We start from the raw sequence: 22927 nt of genomic DNA, 5'->3' as shown, positions 1-22927 counted from the left end.
AATCACACAAAGATGACCGCCTGCAGGGAGCCTTCTGCCGCCGGCCCCTCCCCAGACTGCTTAGGTGGAGACAGAGCAGGGCCACCCACTGTCCTATCTCCAAGTCCGGCTGCAGCTGCAGCGGTTCCTGGTGCTAACAGAACAAAGTCCCACCTCTGAACTGGTCCAGCCCTCCCCCCCCAGTGCCACAGGGAGCCCCGTTAGCTTCTCCCAAGCCCTGGTCAGGCCTGGCATCATCTCAGACCCCTGCTTAGGACAGGGGATGTGGCCAGCATGCTTCTTCCTTCCACCTGTTGGTACATTTTCTTGAAAGAATAAAAGTTGTCTTTCTCCTGTGGCAAAAAAAAAAAAGTAGGATAACAACAATAGGATGAGCCTAAATAATAAAAAATAATAGCTAACAGTTATTTGGTACTGTGTGTCAGGAATGTTTGAATCCTCACAAAACTCTGTGACGTAGCAAATACCCTGCAATCGATAAACTGTGTTCAAATCCCGGTTCTCCCACTCACTGGCTGTGTGAACTTGGCAAACCCTTTAGCCTCTCTGTACTTCAGTTTCCTTACTAGGAAAATTAAGAATAATCACAACATGCACTGCTGAAGATTATTGGGAAGATTAAATGAGTGATCCCACACCGAGTACGTATCAATAGAACAGTGCCTGGTGTATTAGAAGCAGTCAGTAACAGTCAGCCATTGTCATTATAGAGGAAGATAGAACAAAACAATGGTGGGGTATAGGCATGACAGCCATCTGAAACCTAGAAATGGTGTATTTGCTGGGTATCCTCGCATGAGAATATCCAGCACGTTTGTTAAGTAGAAAAATGAACACATCCTTCCACTGAAGTCTTATAAACCTCAGGTTCAACTGAAAACACCCCATTCCAGTCTCCCTCGGCAAACCCACAACCAATTTTGCCAACGAGTAAATGAAGGGAGTCCTGACACTTGTCATGTGTGTACTTCAGTACTTACTTTTCATTATCTTGATTGAGTTAAGATTAAATACAACCACCTTATGCATGATGTTTCACCTAGACATGGAGGCAGATTAAAGGGCAGGGCAGCATAAAATAAAAATGAACAACCCAAGATAATTCAGGATGCGCTAGCATGAGGGACTCACAGACCTGAATTTCCCTGTGTTTATTTTATTGTGTCTCAGGCTACAGGAATTATCTCACAGAAACGTTTTTCGACTTAACGGTAATATTGGGATCTCCGTACTGAAAATCAATGTGCATTTTGTTTCATTCTAGAGTGTTTCAACAACAGTAGCCTAAAATGCTTTAGGATACTCACTGTGCCATTAGAAGTCAGCCACTGCCAGTAGACCTTAGATTTCCTGTAACTCAGTCCAGGACATTTTGTAGCCATAATGGCCCAAGTCACAGGGGAACTACTGGTAAGATCTTTAGGTTTAAGTGACTTCTTGATTTGACGTCTTAGGGCTGAGTTTCTCCGCTTTTCCTACCCTTATTTGTGAAACTGAACTAATTTCTGAATGTAGTTTGCTGGCCACTTTTAACTATTTGGTTTCCTTTCCTTCTCTGACTTTGCTTATTGCCGCTTTGGAGACCGATGCCCTTGTCGGTTTCTTTTGCCTGGGGCTTTGGCTAAATGAGAACTTTAAAAACCCTCACACAGTTACTCTCTGACCATGATAGAAGCTTGCTTCAGAGCACTCCCCCTAGCGTGAAAACCCATGCCCTAGGCCCCATATAGTTGTTTTCTCCTGGTGGCCTCAACCTGTCAACTCTAAATATGGAAAACCAATAAACAGCAACAAATGATTTTATGCTAACTAGGTTGAAAGGGATTCTCCAGTCTGTTCTTAAAAAATCAAAAATCAGTTAGACCATCACATGGAGGCCAGCGCATTTTTAGGTAATCAGGGTTATTTACTAATGTTTTGACAGCTCCACTTAGCATAAAGGGCAACTGGAGACACTTCTGACCACATAGGCCCTCACACAATGTTTTATTGACTTGGCTGATTTATAAATCCTATATCCATGAGATAATTGGCAGCACACTCGTTCACAGATGTGAGTTATGCAATCAGGGTGGGAAAAAGAGCTACTGCAGCTGACTTGCTGGAAATCTGTACTTCCAATCTATAAAATATAATAAGGTTAAGAATAAAAAAGAGCGCCAAATACCAGTGTTTTGTAAAGCGGTTTACAAATGTAAGGCAATATTGTCGGCATTATCAAGATTGATTGATCGTCTATCTATCTATCCATCTGTCTATCTATCCAGCTATCTCTCTCTCTATATCTATCGATCTACCTATCTATTCTAAGACATCTAAACCTGAGGACTCCATTAAATGTCAAGATAATCAGTGTTACATATTTTTATTTTTTGCAAATAGTCCTCCAGACCTGTACAGTGGAGACCAACTTTGGTTTCAAAGACTGTGTTTTAGGTTTGTTTTTTTTTTTTTCAATGAGTAATTTCTTCTGCTTACCCATTCTTTATTTTGATACTGAGTCTCATAGATCAACTACTACTATGAATCAGCTAGAAGAGTAAATGAAATTAATACCACAGACACCTGAAGGGTCAGTCTTGCCAGCTGGTGTGAACTGTAAAAGTTTGTGTCATAAATTGTTCTGTATGATGATATGGCTATTGTTATTTGCAGAAAACTTTATATTTTTGTTAGGTCAAGAAGTCTGTAATTCTCCAAGTGATCTCTGAACCTTATTTAATGCAGCAAACCACAGAGAAGGAGCTGAGCTGACCAGTGTCTGCAAGTTGGAAAGTAATAACTATCCTCATCCCTTCTGTAAGTGACTTGTGCCTTGTGATGAATGCAGACCCTTCCTTCACGAGGGTTTCCCGATATTATACACTTGTAGCAAATAAGGTTAGAACCTTTAAAATATAGCATTTAGTAATGTGCTGGAAATAGCTTCTTCTCGATTCCTTTAAAGGTCACCGCATTTGTTTTCCAGGCGTCATTTTAGCTCAAGCCTCTACGCAGTGGAACTGAGATCATGCTTGCCTTTGCGCCTTCAATTTCCCCAAACTTAAGAGTGAAATGGCAGGATAAAGTGGAGTGTGTGTTTGTGTGTGTGTGTGTGTGTGCGTGCACGCTCTTGTGAGTTTAGATGTAGCAATGCATTGTCAAGATAATCTCAATGTTGCATACATGCACGTGGCTTCTTCAGTTGGAGGTTAAGGTTAGGCTTGTACTATCCTCTGTCCAGAAGCCAAGCTTCTAGGAGTGAAATTGCGGCAACAGCTACTAAAGGAAAACAAATTCTGCAGAAAACTCTCAATTCTTTGTGCTTTGCCTGAGCACTCCATGTGTCCCCAACCAAAGTATATTAATAAGACTCTAGCCAGGTAAATTAGCATCAACCCACAAGTTTTGCTGCTGTTCTGCTGGAAAAAATAAATTCATTAAGCCATTGCTATAAAGCAAGAAAGAGTCAACCGCAGCCTTGCTATCAAAATTGGTATTGGAATGGTAGAGTGAAACGAGATGATTTCACACTAACTGACACAAATCAAGGCCAAGCTGGAAAAAAGAGATCGGCTTCTTTGGTAAAGCATATTTTACTGTTTCTAGAATCATCGCTGTCTTTTGTCAGTACTGCCAATATCCTCACCTTCCTCATATCATCAGCACCATTGTTAACATCATCTTCATCGTATTTATAGTCGGCAGTCATGTTTCCTTTTACAAGTACACTAAAGATGAAAAGTGGTCCATATCTGCTAAGAGCCTGCACTCCATGTTCATGTCCTAGATAATTCTGATCCCCTCTCTGCCCATTAAAAGCTCTACCTAGAACTCCAAGCCCAAGGTCGAATTTCTCTTCCTCCTTCTAGGACCTCTCTGCTGAATTCCTCATAGTAGCCATTGTCCGGCTATTAATAATTTTTCATTTGTAATTATCTTTTTTGGTTGTTAGCCATCTTTTCAAGTGTGCATATTTTGTTGGTTCGGCTAAAATATAAGGGTCTTCATGGCAGAGACTGTGTTTTTTGTACACTGGTGTAAATACCATATTATTTATATTAGTGCCTTATTAAATGTAGCACTTAATAAATATTCAACAAATATTTATCAATGATTGCAACTTTATAGGGAAGTTGGAGAATTTGTTCACAGCCAAATATCCCTATAAGTGGTATTAATTTAGCCAGATAAGTTTGTGGAGACTGTGCCATATGCACTCATGACAGGGAATATGAGTGTCCAGGAAGGAAGGGTGCAAAGAGGTCAAGAAATTTGGAATTTGTATTAAGTGGAGGTGATTTCTCAGAAGAAAAAGGACTTGGACTGTGTTTTAACATGTTCTATGCACTTGACATGTAAGTTTCCCAAAGTCTGTTGAGAGGGTTGGAGAAGATGCTATGAGGAGGATGTAAATGTGAAATCAGAGGGATAAACCAGCAGCACAAAGAGGAAGTGATATTAGTGAAAATCAGGGTCAAGAGTTTGCATTTGGCAACATGGATGGACCTAGAAATTATACTAAGTGAAATAAGTCAGACAGAGAAAGACAAATACCGTATATCACTTATATGTGGAATCTAAAAAAATAATACAAGGGAACTTATTTACAAAACAGAAATAGACTCACAGACATAGAAAACAAACTTATGGTTACCAAAGGGGAAAATGAGTGGAGGGATAAATTAGGGATTTGGGATTAACAGACACATACTACTACATACAGAATAGATAATCAACAAAAACCTACTGTACAGCACAGGGAACTATATTCAATATCTTGTAATAACCTATAATGGAAAAGAATCTGAAAAAGAATATATATATATATATATATATATATATATATATATATATATAAAAAACTGAATCATTTTGCTGTACATCTGAAACATTGTAAATCAACTATACTTCAATAAAAAAATTAATCTGAAAAAAAGAGTTTGCATTTGGACTAGACAGATGACAATTGTCCTTAGAAGATTTTGAATAACTGAGATATGCCCTCCATTCAGTACATGTAAAGGATTGTATTAATGGCAAGAGGAAGTGAACAGGAAAAGAGGTTACCGTCACTTATGGATGGAATAACCAGAATCTGAGCAGGGGCTTGAGGAAAGAAGGGGGAGAAACGAATGAGAAGCAGAGCGAGCTGCTTAGACTTGCAAAGGAATGAGAGGATGACACTGTCGATGATATTGGAGCCTCAGGGGAAAGCAAGGATTCACCTTTGTTCCATCCCCAGGTAAGAAGGGTGAGCGGTGAAATACTATAATCCCAGCTGATAATGAAGGTAGGTGGGTGGGAGATCTCCTACTCCCTAGTTCCAAAGAAATCTCTCTTTAGGCTCCAGCTCTTGGACAATGATGGGAAGACTTAAGGTTACATAGTTTTGGGGCAGGCGAATTGAACTATCCTTAGCCTTTTAGCAGAGAGATGGTGAAAAAAGCCATTGATTGGAAATCAGGTGCTCTGGGGTCTCCACTTGCCATGTCTTTTAATTGCAAGTCATTAACTTCTCTGAGCTTTGAAAAAACAGAAGGAACAGACTAAATCATTTCTAAGCAAGCTTTCCTATTCTGTGTCCTATACTGGGTTTCGGCACACCATTGCTTCAGTAGGTTGATCAATGAAATATACAGCAACGTGTTTGCAGCATTACAAATGAGAGTACAGTACAGACTTGCAGACCCACACTGGTGCAGTTTATTTTCATCCAACTTGGAAATGTTAGCTGTGTGAGTTTCAGAAAAACAACCTGCCATGCGAACTCCCTCCATTTGGGTTATTTATTTGCTGTAAACAAAATGGCACCTCGCTGTAGCTTGGAATCTCTCAGGCACTTTTGAATATATCTACGAGAAGATATATGACTACATTTCCTTGACTGATGGTTCAAACTGCCATCCACACCTTAGTCTGATGAAGATTCTAGCTCCAGCTACCAATTTACAGGAGAGAAGAGAGAAAAGTGTTAACCTATACCGTGGGATTGCACTCAGCTGCATCCAGACTGTGGAAAAATCTTCAGGGCATATTACTTGATTGCCTAACAAACACATTATAAGAAAGAAAAAAGAAAAGTGAGATGGAACCCATAGATACTTTAAATGCTTATAAGTGAATTATAATATGTGGACTTCATTTGCCTCCTAATTCAAACATACAAATTTAAACATTATGACGTTCATAAGAACTGTAAATGTGATCACTGACTAGATATTTGATAATTATTTACAAAATATTGCTAATTTTAAAGGCTGTGATAATGGTATAGTGGTTTCTTAAAGATTTGATCATCTTTTAGAGAGACAGGAGTTACATACTGAAATATTTACAGATGAAATCACATGATATACAGTTAGCTTCAAAATAATATGGGGGGAGGGGTGGCTGAAACCAGGATTGGCCATGTGTAGATTATTGTCGAGGCTGGATAATGGCTACATAGTAGGTCATTGTACCATTATGAGCTTAAATTCTCCACAATAAGAAAAAACAATTAATGCCATTAATTTACACTGAGCATTTTCTTTGATTCTTGGTGCTTTCTTAGCACTTCCTCAGTGACAGGTTGGACTATCCCTACAAGAATGGGATATAGACACTAATGCTTTTTTGGTAGAAGATTATTAATGCTTAAATGGGGAAAGAATTGTTAACAGATATAAAATTTAGTTTTTATTGTTCTAATGGATTCCCCCTTTCCTTCCCATCCTCAGTTTCTAAACTGGAATAAGGAGGGGAAAAAACAACTTAATTTTTCTGGTATTGCCATCTCTATTGGACAATCCTTTGGCCTTTTTGTGGAGGCAAGTCCCTAACTGAGAACGTCCCCTATGCACTGACCAGGCCCATCATTTAGACTCAGACTTAATTCTCCTGGATTCCATGTAATCTCCAACCAATAAATATGCTCTAGAGAGACTTAGGACATTGGGAATCCAAATGAAAAAGCTGTAGTTGTGGACTTTCTGGGGCCCATAGAAGGTTGAGATGAGCCTTTTCCCTTTGCCCTCACATCCCTCCCTATAGTGATATTTGTAGTGGACATTTGTTCTAAGAGTATCCTAATTTTCACTGTGGGATTCTCTTCTCCTCTCCTCCAATAGACTTTAGAGTAAGCTGACCTCACTCCCTGATCTAAGGGTGGTCTTGGATTGGCTAAACCCAATCAGTACATTCCATTCCCTTGGTTATGGCCATTCATTCTGGGGAAGACATATGCCCCACATTGGTCCAATCAGTGTGTATCTTAGCACTGTTGCAATACTGGGGCAGAAGGAATCTCTCCTACTGGACTTGAACAAGGATGATTGTATCCCTGACTTTGTCAGGCACTTATCCTGCTACAACTAGGAGAGTAGGTATTAGGATGGAACTCAGGTTGAGGATGGCTGAGCAGGAAGATGAAAAGAAATTGGGTCTTTGGAGACATGACTGAGAAGTTGGATCTATCAACCATGAAACTGCCGTTCCTTGAGACTGTATTTGTTCTGAGGGCCAACAAATCTTGATTGGTTAAGCCAAGTGAACTGTGCTTTATTTCATTTGTTACTAAGAGCATCTTAGCATAAATGGAACACGCTTACTTACTGACATAGAAATGCTGGAGATAGACTATTTCAGTGAAGAATCCAGGGGTGAGAATAGACTGCTCGCTTTGTCTCTTAAATGGGTCTATGCTCCATATTGGGTATATTAAAACAAGATTGAGACAATCTAGTTGGAGACATCAAATAAACAAATGTTAGGTGATTAGACAAACTGAAAGACATGATTTTGCTGAGTCTGATCCTGTCTAGTGAACCTGGAAAATTCTGAATAGTACCAAGTAAAGGGTGGAGATAATAGGTCAAGATTAGCAGAGTAACCTGAGTGATGTCACTAAATGTCAGGGGCTCGGAGAAGAAGGAAACCTGGGTTTAAACTCTTACTATTTCTGTTCTCTCTTTGTAAAAACCCATATCAACTGTATAGACCAGAATGTGTGTCCCAGATGACACTAGTTTGCTCCATGAGAATGGACCACACTTGACTTATTTACCTTTGTATGTATTAATTGACTGTCACATGTATGTTAGGCACTGTTCTAGGCACTGGGAAACATTCCAATATAAGGAGATCAGATCAGTAAGCAACTAGACAAGTAAATAATGTATAGCTTCTCAGATAGCAATAAATTTCATGGAAAAAACAAAAGTAGAATAAAGCAGGCGAAAGAGTGCCAGGGAAGAGGGACAAAATATATAGTGGCCAAAAAGATGACATTTTAGCAGAAATCTGAGCGACATGAGGAGAGAGCCATGTGGACATCTGGAGGAAGAGTTTCCAGGAAGAGATGGCAGCCAGTACAGAAGCCCTTGGTAGGAGCAAGCTTAGCATGTTTGAGGAATGTTAAGGAGAATCAGAGTGGCTGGAAGGGAGTAGATGAGGGGAAGACTCACAGGAGATGAGGTCTCAGAGGTAGTGAGAGGCCAGAATATAAGGGCCATGGAGGCCAGTCTAGGCACTTTGATTGAATTATGAATTATTTGGAATGCTATCACAAGTTAAATTTGGGAACCACTATGTTTTACTCATTTCTTAGTTTGAAGAAGGAAGTGAAAATTATAATTGCTTATAAAACAAGCCAAACAAAACAGAAGTGGGCAAAGAAAAATGCAAATCACCTCCCTTCCATACCTTCCTCCCATTCTCCCCCATCTAAACACTCACCGACCCCCTCCACCCCTAGAAACAGAAATTAACAATTTGTTGGGTAGTCAACTGTACATTTTTCCTAAGCTCATACAAAGATATATCTCCCTGTAACACACATAGAATATGTATGTATGTTTATAATTATTTCTTATTCTTATTAAAATACGATTATATTATGGACTATTCTCTGCATCTTGCTTTATTTGTGGAACAATATTTTGTGCACCAGGTCAACAGGCATCTAACATAATCTTCTCCATCTTGCCATTTTGTTGTTCCTCATTTTCTTACACCTCTCATGAGGATGATGGCAAAGAATAAGATCTGTGATGTAAGTGGGTCCTCCTAAAATTTTCTGATATAATATTCCAGATCATGGATGTCAGTAGAAATAATTAATAAATGATTTTTTACAAGTTCAGCTCACTCTTGGTGCTGAATCAGAATTTTCTATCTATCCCTCTAATCATCGGTTTGTGCAGGCCTCAAAAGTCATTTTGCCTAGAAATTTGGGACAAAAGTCAAGAAAAGGTAAATATTAGAGAGAATCATGGAATTTTGGAATTGAAAGGTACTTAAGATATTACCTGATCTACTCTTCTTCTTTTATTAATTCGATAAATATCTACTGAGTTCCTAGTACTTGGTAGGTACCAAGAAAGATGTTAGAGACAAAAAGTTGTCTAGGACACAATCTGAGTTTTCATCTTAACATCAGGGCAAGTGAAGGCTCAAAGAGATTGGGAGGCTTTTCCAAGACACATTAGGGAAGTGACAAACGTGATTGGAACACAAACCAGTTAAACCAATTAACCAGTGCAGGGTTCTTTCCATTGTATCTCACAGCATATGGAAGTTTATAACAGTAAATAACTAAAGGTCAGTCCTGAATGCTGTCATCTGCAAAAAGTTTAACTATTAGAGGTCCAGGCAGTGAATGAAATACTAGTTAGACTGCTCTCATCTATCAGGAGCTGGTAATTTACTCTGAAAAATCTTAGTGTAAAAATCTAATTTCAACCCACTTTCTTAGAGGGTAAATTTTATTCCATTTCCTTTTCTCAAGGCTCTGTCATTAGCATATTAAACTAATGAGTGAATCAATTATTTAAAACTGGCAATATTTTTTATTATGTTTAATTAAGTGTTTAATCAGGACATTCTGGTCTTTAATTCTGAAAACAGCAGTCACCACAGGATGAATGAAATGACTGGGTGGAACTTTACTAACAACCTCTTGTACGCAGAGGACTAGGAAGGAAGCTGGAGGCTTAGAGGTGAAGGTGAACAGGAACGAGTCACAGAAGAGACAGGAAGTGACAACAAGCCTAATCAGCAGCAGCTGAGCATGATGGCTGCATGTTTCTGAACAGACTTGACAGTGGGGAAGGGTAACTACCACCTCAACTTCAGGATATGGTTCCTGGAGTCTCCATTGCACAATAAAACTGATATTTAGGGCAGTTAAAGCATTCTTTGCTTTTCTCTAGACTCCTCTAAGTATTTACCATATCATTTAAGTGTTAGTTAACCAAGTGCCTCAATAGTCATACAATATTTTAAAAACCATCTGAAAATTATTTAACCAATAATTATAATGCATTTCGGGAGATGTTTTTGATTTCAAAAGTGCATACTTAATATTTACCAAGTTCACTGTATCTACTGGTATGCCAACATATGACCTAAAGGCCAAACTATCCTAAAACTAACAGTAAATCATAACAAAAAGATCCCAGAAAATGCCCAGGAGCCACTCAAAGCAGATAGGGAAAGTGGGAGAAAGAGGTTAATTCACATATGCATTCCTTTATTCAATGAATACTTATTCAGTGCTTCCTCTGTACCTGAAGCACTCTGATTCTTACTAGAGATATAATAGATAACAAAACAGTCATGATTCCTACTTTCTCAAAACTTGCAGTTTACCAAGAATATGGACAAACTAGAAATTACAATGTCATGTAGTAAATAGCAAGATAATGTTCCCAAATCCAAATTCATTCTGCTCGCTGCATGACAGACCATTAAATTGGGAGACGAGGTGTTTGGGAAAGGAATAACAACTTTATTTGCAAAGACAGGAGTCTGAGAGGATGGCAGACTAATGTCCTAGAGAACCATCTTACCCAAGTCAGAATTCAGGCTTCTTTTATACTAAAAAAGGGAGGAGGGGGCTGCACACCCTGGGAGGCTGGGTCGGGGGAGCGAGCAGAGTCTGCGCCCGGCGCCCGGGACGAGGAAGAGTCGGACCTTCTCTACAGCCGCCTTCTGCGCCCGGCCGGGCTATTAGCAAAAGATGGTGGATCGCTTGGCAAACAGTGAAGCAAATACTAGACGTATAAATATAGTAGAAAACTGTTTTGGAGCAGCTGGCCAACCCTTAACTATACCTGGACGGGTTCTTATTGGAGAAGGAGTATTGACTAAGTTGTGCAGAAAAAAGCCTAAAGCAAGGCAGTTTTTCTTATTTAATGATATTCTTGTATATGGCAATATTGTCATCCAGAAGAAAAAATATAACAAACAACATATTATTCCCCTGGAAAATGTCACAATTGATTCTATCAAAGATGAGGGAGACTTGAGGAATGGATGGCTGATCAAGACACCAACTAAATCGTTTGCAGTTTATGCTGCCACTGCCACTGAGAATTCGGAATGGATGAATCACATAAATAAATGTGTTACTGATTTACTCTCCAAAAGTGGGAAGACACCCAGTAATGAACATGCTGCTGTCTGGGTTCCTGACTCTGAGGCAACTGTATGTATGCGTTGTCAGAAAGCAAAATTCACACCTGTTAATCGTCGTCACCACTGCCGCAAATGTGGTTTTGTTGTCTGTGGGCCCTGCTCTGAAAAGAGATTTCTTCTTCCCAGCCAGTCCTCTAAGCCTGTGAGGATTTGTGACTTCTGCTATGACCTGCTTTCTACTGGGGACATGGCCACGTGCCAGCCTACTAGATCGGACTCTTATAGTCAGTCATTGAAGTCTTCTTTAAATGATGTATCTGACGATGATGACGAGGATGATAGCAGTGACTAAAGGCATATTTTGAAATATTTAATCGGATGTGACTATCTGAGAAATCAGCTCTGGGGGGAATGTAAAATCCTGAGCTTTCTGTCAGTTTTGCTCTAGCCATGAATTTGCCTGAGAAACTTATAACCTATGTGCCTCAATATATTCTATAGAAAATAGGTCCTGTTACCATGCCCCAACCCCAACTGCTGCTGCCACTCTCCTCACCTCCCCCAGCTCCCTATTCTACAGGGATAGACTGTTGCGAATATATCAGATAAAGTTTTGGTTTCTTATTCTTGTTTTAATTCTAGACTATTTTCTTGAATGGTTGGGAAAAGATGTTTATTTAACATATGTACTACACTGTGTTTATTATATGTTCTGTTATATGGAAAAACTAAAAGCAAAGAATGATGGAAAAAGGAGTATGATGTGGTCAGTTAATAATGTTATTCGCTCTTTTCTAACCATCCCATCTAAAGGTTAAGACACCAGTAACAGAAATACATGCTTTGGAAATACTTTGTTTGGCTTTTTCGTATACCAGGTGGTGCCTTATCATAATAGCACTGTTGCATGTAATAAGCCCCTACCTTCTCACTTTTTAGTTTGTTTTAAAAATACACTGGTGCTCTTTGAGGTGTAAAATGAATGTTATAAATGGGTCTAATTAGAAAATACTTCTCATTTGACAGCTACAAATAACTAAATTTAGAGGTTCTTTATTCTATATGAATAAATATTTTTCCATAAAATAGTTGTGATTACTGTATATTTTTACTTTTTGTAGGTACCAAATTATTGTCATTCTGAGGAATTTGGTTTGAAATTTATCAAATACAAATTGTGATTGCATTATTGCTACTTTTAGTAAGACATATTTTTAGGTATAAATTCATCTGCTTTAACATTGTTTCTAGAATGAAAAATCTTATACAACTTCTTGAAATTAAACAGTCTCTTTAAAAAAAATCTCATGCTAGAGCACAGATCTACTTAGGTTGAAGATTTGGAAGAAATAATATATGAGAATGGTCAAGAGAGACCAGTTAAGTTTGACTAGACTTCATATCTGTGGAAGTATTTTCTATTTCAGTGTGAAACTATCTTGAATTTACAAATATAGTGTGTTATATTTTATAAAGTTTTGTAAAGTCCCAAACAATATTTCTATTTTTGTAAAACAGTTGTATGTTTAATCTGTTTCTGAAATCATTTTGCAATCTGTGGAAATAGAGTAGCAATTGATCTTTCTAAATTGTGAACTTTATTGAGTCAGTCTAGATTGCTTTTAAGAAGAGGTAATTTTTCACTCTTTGCTTTTGAGGCAGCCATTAGGTTGAAAGAATATTTATCATATAAAACTTGATGCATTTTGCACTACTCTCCATTTGTATGCTGCAAATAACTGTAGTCTTTCAAATATGAAAAATCAGTCTGAAGTTTGTTTTAAATTCTAAATTCTTTTGTTTTAAAATCTTTAAATCTGGATATTGCAAATGTCATGAGAGGTTTGATTTAGTAACTTGTGATGGAGGATTCTTTGGTTTGGTTAAGGCACTAACTTTACTTTTAAATTGTAAAAGCACCTGAGATATATAGATCTCCCTGTAGGAAATGTGAAAGAAAGGCACAACAGGTTTTTTCTTTTGTTTTAATATCACATGGACTTTTGTTTCTAAGCAATATTTACATATAGTCAATAAACATATCCAAAATGACCATGAAATCTGAGAAGTGCTAATGGAGACTTGCTCGTACATAGGAACCTAGCAAATTCAGGAACCAAGGGGAAATGTTCTGAGATGACATTTATGTTGTCAACCTCTATTGACTCTGTTTTTACAATAAAAAATATTTTACAACTTAAAAAAAAAAAAAAAAAAAAAAAAAAGGGAGGAGGTGTGGTTGGTTGATGCAAACTCCTTGGTGTTGGAATCCTTTGTTCTTGTGGCTGCCCACATAGGTCAGGTCATGACGTTCCTATGAACCTCCAACAAGACAAATGTTATTCTCTGTTCTGCAACTTTTTATCTCTATATGAATGGAAAAGTGTTATACCCCTGCAGGTCAGAGCCTTGAGAATGGGCTATCCTGTATATTTCAGGCTATAGGCAACATTCTTAACTCAAAGCAAAAACAATAGAATACAAAGGTTCAAGTAAAACCAACAGATCTAATATGGAGTCGGATTTGTTCTTCCCTATTAAAATAAGAGTATGTTCCGAATGCTACAGGAATACTCAGGAAAGGGAAGTCAGGAAGCTTGTGAGAGGAAATTGTATGAGGAAATGAGTTGACAGCACCAGACCAGTAGAAGTGAACTTCCTTTTCCAGCAGGAGAAATGAAATATTCTAACTGACCCACTCACTGAAAACAACCAAAAATGTTTGATAGGCTATTTTAAAAATCTTGTATTTTTTCACATGTGTCAGTGAGCAGGAGCAAAATTAAGTCTAAAAACTAGATGAAAACAAGAACTCAGGTCAGCAGAGCAGGAAGCTAGCTTTTGCCCTAAGTACATTCTCCAAACAGGGTGAACTTGAGCTTCATTTTTTCACAGAAATAGTGTACAAGACATTGAAGACTTCCCAGTGTTGTCCCCACAATTGTGGAGAGCCCAAAAGGTCAACCATGAGGATGAAGCTGGGATACCAAAGGTATGTACCCACAGTGTAGAGTGAACTAGAAATAAACATACCTCAACTCTCTTTTTACTCCAGGAGACTGCAAATAAAGCTGTTATTTTTAACTTTAGCTCTGAGTGGAAGAGGAAAAATAATCGCTTGAGAAATAGTAAAACTTCAAGCCAGCCCCCCAAATATTAGAATTCTGAATGCTCAAAACTTAGGTGACTCCAACCCCCCCTCCCCCCCAAAAAAACCCTCTGAAGATGAGATGTTAGCTTAAATCAGTTTCAGGTTGGTAACACTCTCAGATTCCTGGCAGTAACAAACACAGATCTCTCTGGGGGAATTTACCTTTAATCCACATCATACATTACGCAGAGAAATAAAACACCATGAGTGAAAGCCAGCAGAAACAAAAGAGAGAATTATCAGACCCTTTCCTAAATGCTTCATATATGAGAATTATTTAAAACAACTATCATTAGTAAGTCAAAATAAATAGAAAAAGATTAAAAATATGTTTTGGGTGCAGAAACTATAAAAAGTGACCTTGCAGATCTGAAAAGGTACCAAATAAAGTTTCTAGAAATTAAAAATAGAACAATTGAAATTAAAATCTCAATGGTTGAGTTTAGCACCAGAGTAGATTCAGCTGAATTAACAAAATTAATGAAATAGAAGATATATTCCAATTACTATATATCTAGCAACCAGAATGCAGCACAGAGAAAGATGCAAAGTCATGGAAAAAATGAAAGAGAAATTAAGAGAAGTGGAGGATAGAGTGAAGTGATCTAGCGTCATCTAGAAGGAGAGGAGAAAGAGTATGTCAGAATCTACTAGCCACTCAAAAGGATCCAAACTCTCTATTTCCAGGACACATGGACTGTATTTCTTAGCCTCACCTGCATTCCAGTCAATGAACACAAAAATTATGTGTGCCTGTTCTAGATTGGTTCATAAAACACCTTTCATGTGTGTTCCTCCAGGTTCTTTTCTCCTTCTGGCTGACTTCGGTGGAGATGCCTTTGGAAAGACATATGTTTAAGAAGCAGTGCTTCTGTCAGCTGGGTCCTTGAATGACCATGTAGAGGAGATTAACCCTGCCTAATTACGCATCTGCTCATGACTGTTAAGAAATAACAGAGATCTATTGTGTTGAGCCACTGCATGTTTGGGTCCATTTGTTACCACAGTGTAACTCACTGGACATGTACTAGAGGCAATACTTTAAAGACAATGGCAGATAATTTTTTAGAATGGATGAGAGATCCAATCTCCTATATAGGAATCCAAACAAATGGAAAGTAGGAAAAACAAGCAAATAAAATTCATATAAAGTGCATTATAGAGAAACTGCAGAACACTACAGACAAGAAGATCTTAAAAGTAACTGAAAAAAATGCCAAGTTACCTTCAAAGAAATAATATTTCAACTGAGAACTGACTTCTCAACAATAACAATTAAGTCACAAGAAAGTAAATTGATATCTTGAAGATATATTCAGAGAGACAATATTATCTTACAATTGCATGCTTACAGAAATATCTTTCAAGAGTAAGTCCAATGTAAAAACATTTTTAGACAAACAAATACTAAGAATTTATCACCAAAGGAAGCTTACTAAGGAAATACTAACAGATACACTTCAAGTAGAGGGAAAGTGATCCCAGGTGTAAGATCTGAGGATGAATGACGAAAACAAAAATATAAGTGGATAAACTTAAGTATTGACTATAATGTATATATCTATATATATAAATCTATATATATCTATATAGATATAGTCATTTCACTGACTATGTGAAATGACAATTACAGTGTCTTAAGTGGCTCAAAATAATAAAATGACAATACATTAAAACAACAGAATTAAGTCAAGAGCTGGAGGTTGGGATTGAAAAGTTGAGTCCCTTTTATTTGGGGGAAGGAAGTAAAGATATTGAATAAATTTAAACTTTGGTGATACATGCCTATTACAATTTCTAGAATCAAAATAGAGTATATTACTCTAAATTATGAAGGGGGATAAAGTAATGATAAAAAATTGTCAAATGATACAAAAGGCAGCAAGAAAGGAGAGGAAAAAAAATTTTTTTAATGTAGAATAATTAGATGGCCCATAATTAGATGTTTGAAAATACATTTAAGTATATTGGTAGCTACAATAAATGTAAATAAGCTAAGAGTTCCAGTTTTAAAAAAAGATTGTTAACCCAGATAAATATCCAAAATATAGCATATGCTGCTTACAAGAGACACAGAAAAACTATAAGGTAACAGAATAGCTGAAAATCATCAATTGGGAAAAGATATGTTAAGATGAATTCTAACTAAAAGATTATATATATTAATATGTAATAATAATAAAGTATATTATTTTATATATAATTAAATATTATTATATACTGAAGAACAGAATTAAAAACAATACATTCTAGGTATAAAAAAATTATTGTATAATAATAAAAAGTTCAGTTAACCAGGAATGTACAACAATTCTATCCTTTTAACAACTAAAAACACAGCCTTAGAATATATAAAATGAAAACTAACAACATTCAGGAAGAAATTTAAAAATCCATCAACCTAGTGGGAGATATTAACATACCTATTTCAAAAACTCATAGAGCAAGCCAAAAATAATCAGCTTAGAGACAGAAAATTTGAACAACATAATTGGCAGATTTATCAGTTGGGTTCATATAGAACAATGCAATCAACAAATGCACAATAATTTTTTTTCAAGCACAAACCAAACATTTACTAAAATGGAACACATATAATGGGCCATAAAACTGATTAATAAAAGTTTAAAATATATAGTTCTGCTGACTACAGTGAAATTCTTAGAGATCAACAATAGAAAGCTGACTGGGAAAAAAAAATCATATATTTGGAAATTAAGAAGCACACTTTTCCACTAATTGTGGGTAAATAAATCACAATGGAAATTAGATTATATTAAATGTAACACAGAATTGCCAACATGCAACAATTTTTGACCTACAAAATTGGCAATTTTATTAAAATTAACCTAATATTTAGAAATGAACTATAGCCAAAATACTATGAACAAATGAACTATAGCCAAAAAAAGGTGGGGATATAGCTAAAGCTGTACTATAAGAAAATGTATAGCCTTCCAAACATTTTTTAAAAAGAAGGTCTGAAACTAAATATGTCAATTATTTAACTTGTGAAGATAAAACTCAAAGAAAACAAAAGGAAGAAAGTAATGACTGAAGACAAAAAAAAAAGGTGTTTTGAGGGAATTGAAAACAAACAAAAAAACCAGTTTGATTGAATGCAGCACAGGATGGGTGAGAGACTAGTCTGGAGAGTCACACGGGGACAAACCACAATGTGTATTTTTGCCATATTACATTAATTATGAATTATATAAGCTATATTACTTACTCGGTTTATCAAACTTCATTCTCCTAATGAAAGAAGGTCAACGCTGCCTGAACTCACAGTGGGTGTTGGCTGCCATGCACAGCCATTTGAAGTCCGAATTTTCAAGATGTTCTGGTGTGTGTGCTGTTTTTGAATCTTGGATACATACATACATACATACATATAATAGATACCACACATCCACACACATCCATGCATACACACAAATATATTTACACACACATCCATCCATACATATATACATGAGTTTTTGAAATAAGCAAGAGGAGGTAGATGGAATGCAATTAATCAACATCTAGAACTCTCTTGTAGAAGCAGAAAAGTATACAAATGGATTGTTTGTTTCTGATCTTTTGAATTTAGAAACAAATGGATTTATGAACTAACCTATTTTTAAGTAGACGATAGTGTCTCCACCGATCTTTAGCTGTAGTCCATAACCTGACTATGGAAAATAGTATCTTATAAGCCAAACACCAGCAGGACAGAACTTCTAGTTAATACCTATGAAGCATTTATCTTAAATTGATTGGTTCTTCTATCACATATTGCCAGTTTGACTGGCCCTTTTTAAGCAAGAGAATCCTTTAAAAAGCTTGCTGTGATAATCCTTTTACAATACTCTGATGGACCATTTGTTAGAACTAATGTGTCCTAAACCACAATGGCCTCTGCCAAATAAGTTCACATGTGTGGGCTGCTTAGTAATTTCAGATTATTTTTATCACCATGGACTGTTGTGTATTGTTAATAATGTAACAACCAGCTTATTGTCCATTGTCAGAAGATCTGTTTGACCGCCATTAACGTTTTCAGGAAAAAAAAATTCCCTTCCAGTGAATTTTCTTTATATGCTTTTGCTATGATCCTTCAGGTCTTTCAGAACTGAAGCTCTGTAGAAAACACGAGAGTTACTCGCATATGCCAGTTGGCACACTAGCTCGAGATGTAATTGAAGACACATTTCTCCATGGATTAAAGTGTTTTGTTTAGAAATACATTTCCTATTATACTTTTCTGCACATTTAATTTTTTTTTCAGAAATGGTTCCTTTCATGGTTTCCTTTTTTTAAAAAAAATATTTAATAGTGTGAGAAGAAGTTTGTTGTGGTTTGGGTGTGGCTAAACCAGTTGTGGCCCTTCAAATATTCATGCATTGGAATAATCACATCTTTTTTTATGGGAAACCATTCTGTTTTTCTCACAAAAACTCACGAGAGTTTGCCACTTCCGTTTTCCTTAAATCTGGGTCACACAGGACTATAATCTTAGGCTCTTGGGACCAAATGGCCATATATTGCTTAAGGGCCTTTTTCCATGAGTCCAGAGGTTTTGCGATAGGGTGCTACCATCTCTTCTCATCGTCCTCTTCTGGGACAGCCGCTCACGTGTTGGAGAAAGGCAAGAACTGAATGTCACTTAGAGAAAAGAGGCAATCAGCAAGTGGCGGTTTCCTTCATTGTTCAGCCCTATTCTGGTGAACAGGGCTTTGCGTTGCTGGTGGAAATTCAAGCGTGAAGCCAATTTTTATGCTCTAGATGACAAAAAAATGCAGCTAATTCCAAAGGGTTTCTCCTTCTTTCCCTGGCAGCTGGTGTGTTTACATAGTGGGGATAAAAGGCCTGACATCTGTGTTTACATTTCTACGTAGCAGGGTCCCCCAAACCCACAGTTAGGAATCATTTATATCCAAGCACCTCTGCCCCAGAATTACAACAGCAAAGTCTTTCAACTTCTCCTCGGCAAGGGCCTTTGATCTCCCTGTGCAAAATGCTCTCTGATGAGTTGTGATTGGAAGACGAGAGCTGGGAAGGTTTTATTCTTTGACAGCTTCCTTCTCTCTTTCCACCCCCAACCATATAGGAACATGACCCAGGCCTTTCAGTACCCAAACCTCTTTCTATAAATTCCATTGAGTCATTAGAATAAAGTTAAAACAGACTGGTGCAACTAAAGCAGTGGGTTCTCAAAATAATTTGCATTTTTAATAAGCATTCCAGTTGACTCTGATTTCTGATTCCAGGTAGATTAGAATCACCTGGGTTGCTTATAAGATGTGAAAACCCCAGAACCCTATGGAACCCTACTGAATGTGCATTTCCAGGTGTGGGTCTAGAAATCTGTATTTTTCACATCTTGATATGAATCTTATGTATATCATTGTTTATATACAATCATGCATATGTAAGATATATAATCTTATGTATATCAACCCTTAAACTACTCGGACACTGGAAGGTGGGAGTTTTAATTTGAGGGTTAGGCTATACCGGTCTTTGTCCAAGACACCATCTCAACCTCTGACCCTTTCAATGAGACCAACTTGGCGGTGGTCTCCCCAAGGCGTAATCAGTATAAGTTGATGAAATGAAATCATCTTCTCTGAAAGTGTGAATGTCTTACTAAATTTTTTCTGGCTGCATTATTCTACTTTCTATTCATAAAATTTTGACTTGTAAATTGAGGCAAAGTAGTTTAGCAGGTTAAGAAATATTTATAGAACCAACTTTATAGAAATTTGATCTTAGACCTGATCTAAATTTTAATTGTTTGGTTTACACTATACCTTATTATCTGAAATGACATTCCACTTTTTAAAAATTGATTTTTAAAAATTGAGGTAATTATAGATTCATATACATTTGTAGGACATAATACAGAGAGATCTTCTGTACCCTTTATCTAGTTTCTCCAATGGTAACATTTAGCAAAACTATAGTACAGTATCGCAACCAGGATCTGACATTGATACAATCCACAGATCTTATTCAGATTTCCCCAGTTTTACTTGTACTCATTTGTGTGTGTGTGTGTGTGTGTTTAGTTCTACACAATTATATCACATGTGTAGGTTTGAGTATCTACCATCACAATCAAGATACTGAACAGTTCTAGCACCACAAGAATTTTGGGGTTTCCCTTTTATAACTATACCCTTCTCTCTCCTGCTCCCTCTCTGAACCCTTGATAACCATCGATCTGTTCTCTGTTTCTGGGTTTTTGTCGTTCCAAAAATGTCATATAAATGGAATCGTACAGTATGTAATATTTTGGGATTGCTATTGGGATTTTCACTCAGCATATTTCCCTGGAGATTCCCTGGAGTTGTTGCATATATCAGTAGTTCTTTAATTTCAATCGCTGAGTAGTGTTCAATGGTATGAATATACCACAGTTTGTTTAATCAGTCATTCATTGAAGGACACCTGGGTTGTTTCCAGTTTGGGGCTATTATAAGTAAAACTTCTATGTGCAGGTTCTTGTATGAATACAGCCATACTGATATTTTATTACCCTTTTCAATTTTTATAATTTTTAGGCCAATCACAAACTATATCGTAACCATAAAGTCTTTCCATACCTCACCAACCCCTGTCATTCCCTCTTCTCATTTCCCTTCCCCATAACATCTGGACAATTCTGCTGTGAGAAAGTTGTGAAAAAGCTGATCACAAGAGCTAAAGGAGCTTTCCTGTTGGGTATAGTTGAAGAAGCTGCCTAGAGATCAAATGTCCAAGGGAAGGTCAAGGTCTTCACATACTGTAGCTCTGGGTCCATCTGTGGTCCACAGAGCCAAAGATCACTATAGCAGTGGGCATTAGAAAAAAAGTTATAATTATCACTACTACACCACCACAAAGACCCCTAAAAAATCACTTGAAAGGGAGACTCTGCATGGGGCTCATAGTCTCAAGATATATGTTATTAAAAGCAATATAGTTGTACTCACTGGGCAATAAGGCTTGGGAAAGCATTGGTCCTACATCTTCTGGTATTTTGGTGAAGACTGAATAGTGAATGTCAATGCCAGTCACACCTCAGATACTGGCCGTGCTAATTTGTGACCAGGTGTAGAAGACATATACCCACAGCCAAGAGACGTTAATATCCACAGAATTTTGTTGACGGTTCTGTCCCTTATGCTTTTGTTTTTGTTTTATTTCCATTTTCAATTGTGAAGGAGAAGCATTTATTAACAAATGCCTAAAGAGCTCAGTTTGTGGCTTTACATGTCTGCAATCAGAAAATGTTCATTGCCTAAGGGTCTGCAGTATAAAGCAAAATTGTGTGTAATTCCTAAATAGTTATGGAATTTCAAGCACCAGTTCACTTAGAGTATTAATGACTTTAATGAAGACAGACATCTAACTTAAAATCAACAAATCATTAGACTTCCAGTAAAAGTGTAAGCAATGTCTAATTAACATACTTGTTTATTATTTTCCTCAATAAAAACATTGGTCCTTAAGTCCAATGGTGCCTCAAAGATCAACTGACTAGTAAGGAAGGCAACCAGCCAATGACTTGAGGTCATTTAGCCAAAAGAGTACTTTCTACCTACTATCTTCCATCAGACTAATATCAATTATTATTGTCATTATTTTGGTATTACTATTATTTGATCTGGTTTTATCTGAATAAATTCAAACATTATGGGGTATAGACTTAGCCTCAAAGTACTATATAAAATAAAGTGCAAAGCAATGTAATATTAGAAATATAAGTTATATTTTCCATTGTTCTTGAAAAAACCTTTTTGGGTTCAAGTTGCACTCTTATAGGGGCCTTATTTTACACTAGCTCTAACCTATGGAGAAACAGGTGGCTGCCTTGTGATCACTGAGGACGGTCAGCCCTATAGCTCTGCTTCATAGATGAGGAGTTCATGTAAACTAGCCAAGGTTTCATAGTTAGCAAATGCTTGAATAGAAATTAGAAGCTAGATTTCTGTGACTCCAAAATTCCCATTATGCATTCTTCATGCTGAAGAAAAAAATCAGGATACGTGAATCACTAGCCTTAGCCCTCTCCACCAGGCATATTCCATGTTATGAGGGTAACTCCCTCCCCTGAGAAACAAGGAGTAAGTAAGCAAGCAAATTCCTTGAGGAACACAAAATATTTAATTGCTATTTGTCATTTCTCTTACTAAGGATAAGATTAATTAACTCTGATCTTTCCATTTGCATGGAACTAATGTGATGGCTTAATAACTGCTTCTTTAAAAAGAGACTCTTCTGAGAAGATATCATGTGAATTAATCTGAAATCTCTTCACTCTTACTACTGTCTGAACTTGTTTTAAACAAAAGAAGTCTGTGATTAAAACAAAAAAAAGCCAAACATTTCAAATCTGTTGGTGAAAACCCTTTTCATCATGCTCAC

The 22927-nt window shown here is 37.0% G+C and overlaps 1 protein-coding gene across 1 annotated transcript; it reads left to right on the top strand.

Moving 5' to 3' along the window:
• Nucleotides 1-10872: 10872 nt before the first annotated feature.
• LOC133105281 (pleckstrin homology domain-containing family F member 2-like) lies at nucleotides 10873-11731 on the top strand. Its single transcript, XM_061211264.1, has one exon. It carries the CDS (start codon nucleotides 10982-10984, stop codon nucleotides 11729-11731), a length of 750 nt encoding a protein of 249 aa, XP_061067247.1. The 5' UTR covers nucleotides 10873-10981.
• Nucleotides 11732-22927: the final 11196 nt, after the last annotated feature.

Source organism: Eubalaena glacialis, chromosome 14 (assembly GCF_028564815.1).
Source record: "Eubalaena glacialis isolate mEubGla1 chromosome 14, mEubGla1.1.hap2.+ XY, whole genome shotgun sequence".
NCBI lineage: Eukaryota > Metazoa > Chordata > Mammalia > Artiodactyla > Balaenidae > Eubalaena > Eubalaena glacialis.
Note: the sequence above shows the minus strand (reverse complement) of the source record. Positions and strands in the feature narration are given on the sequence as shown.

Coding starts and splice junctions, on each gene's coding strand:
- LOC133105281 (XM_061211264.1), top strand. CDS start 10,982: ATGGTGGATCGCTTGGCAAACAGTGAAGCAAATACTAGACGTATAAAT.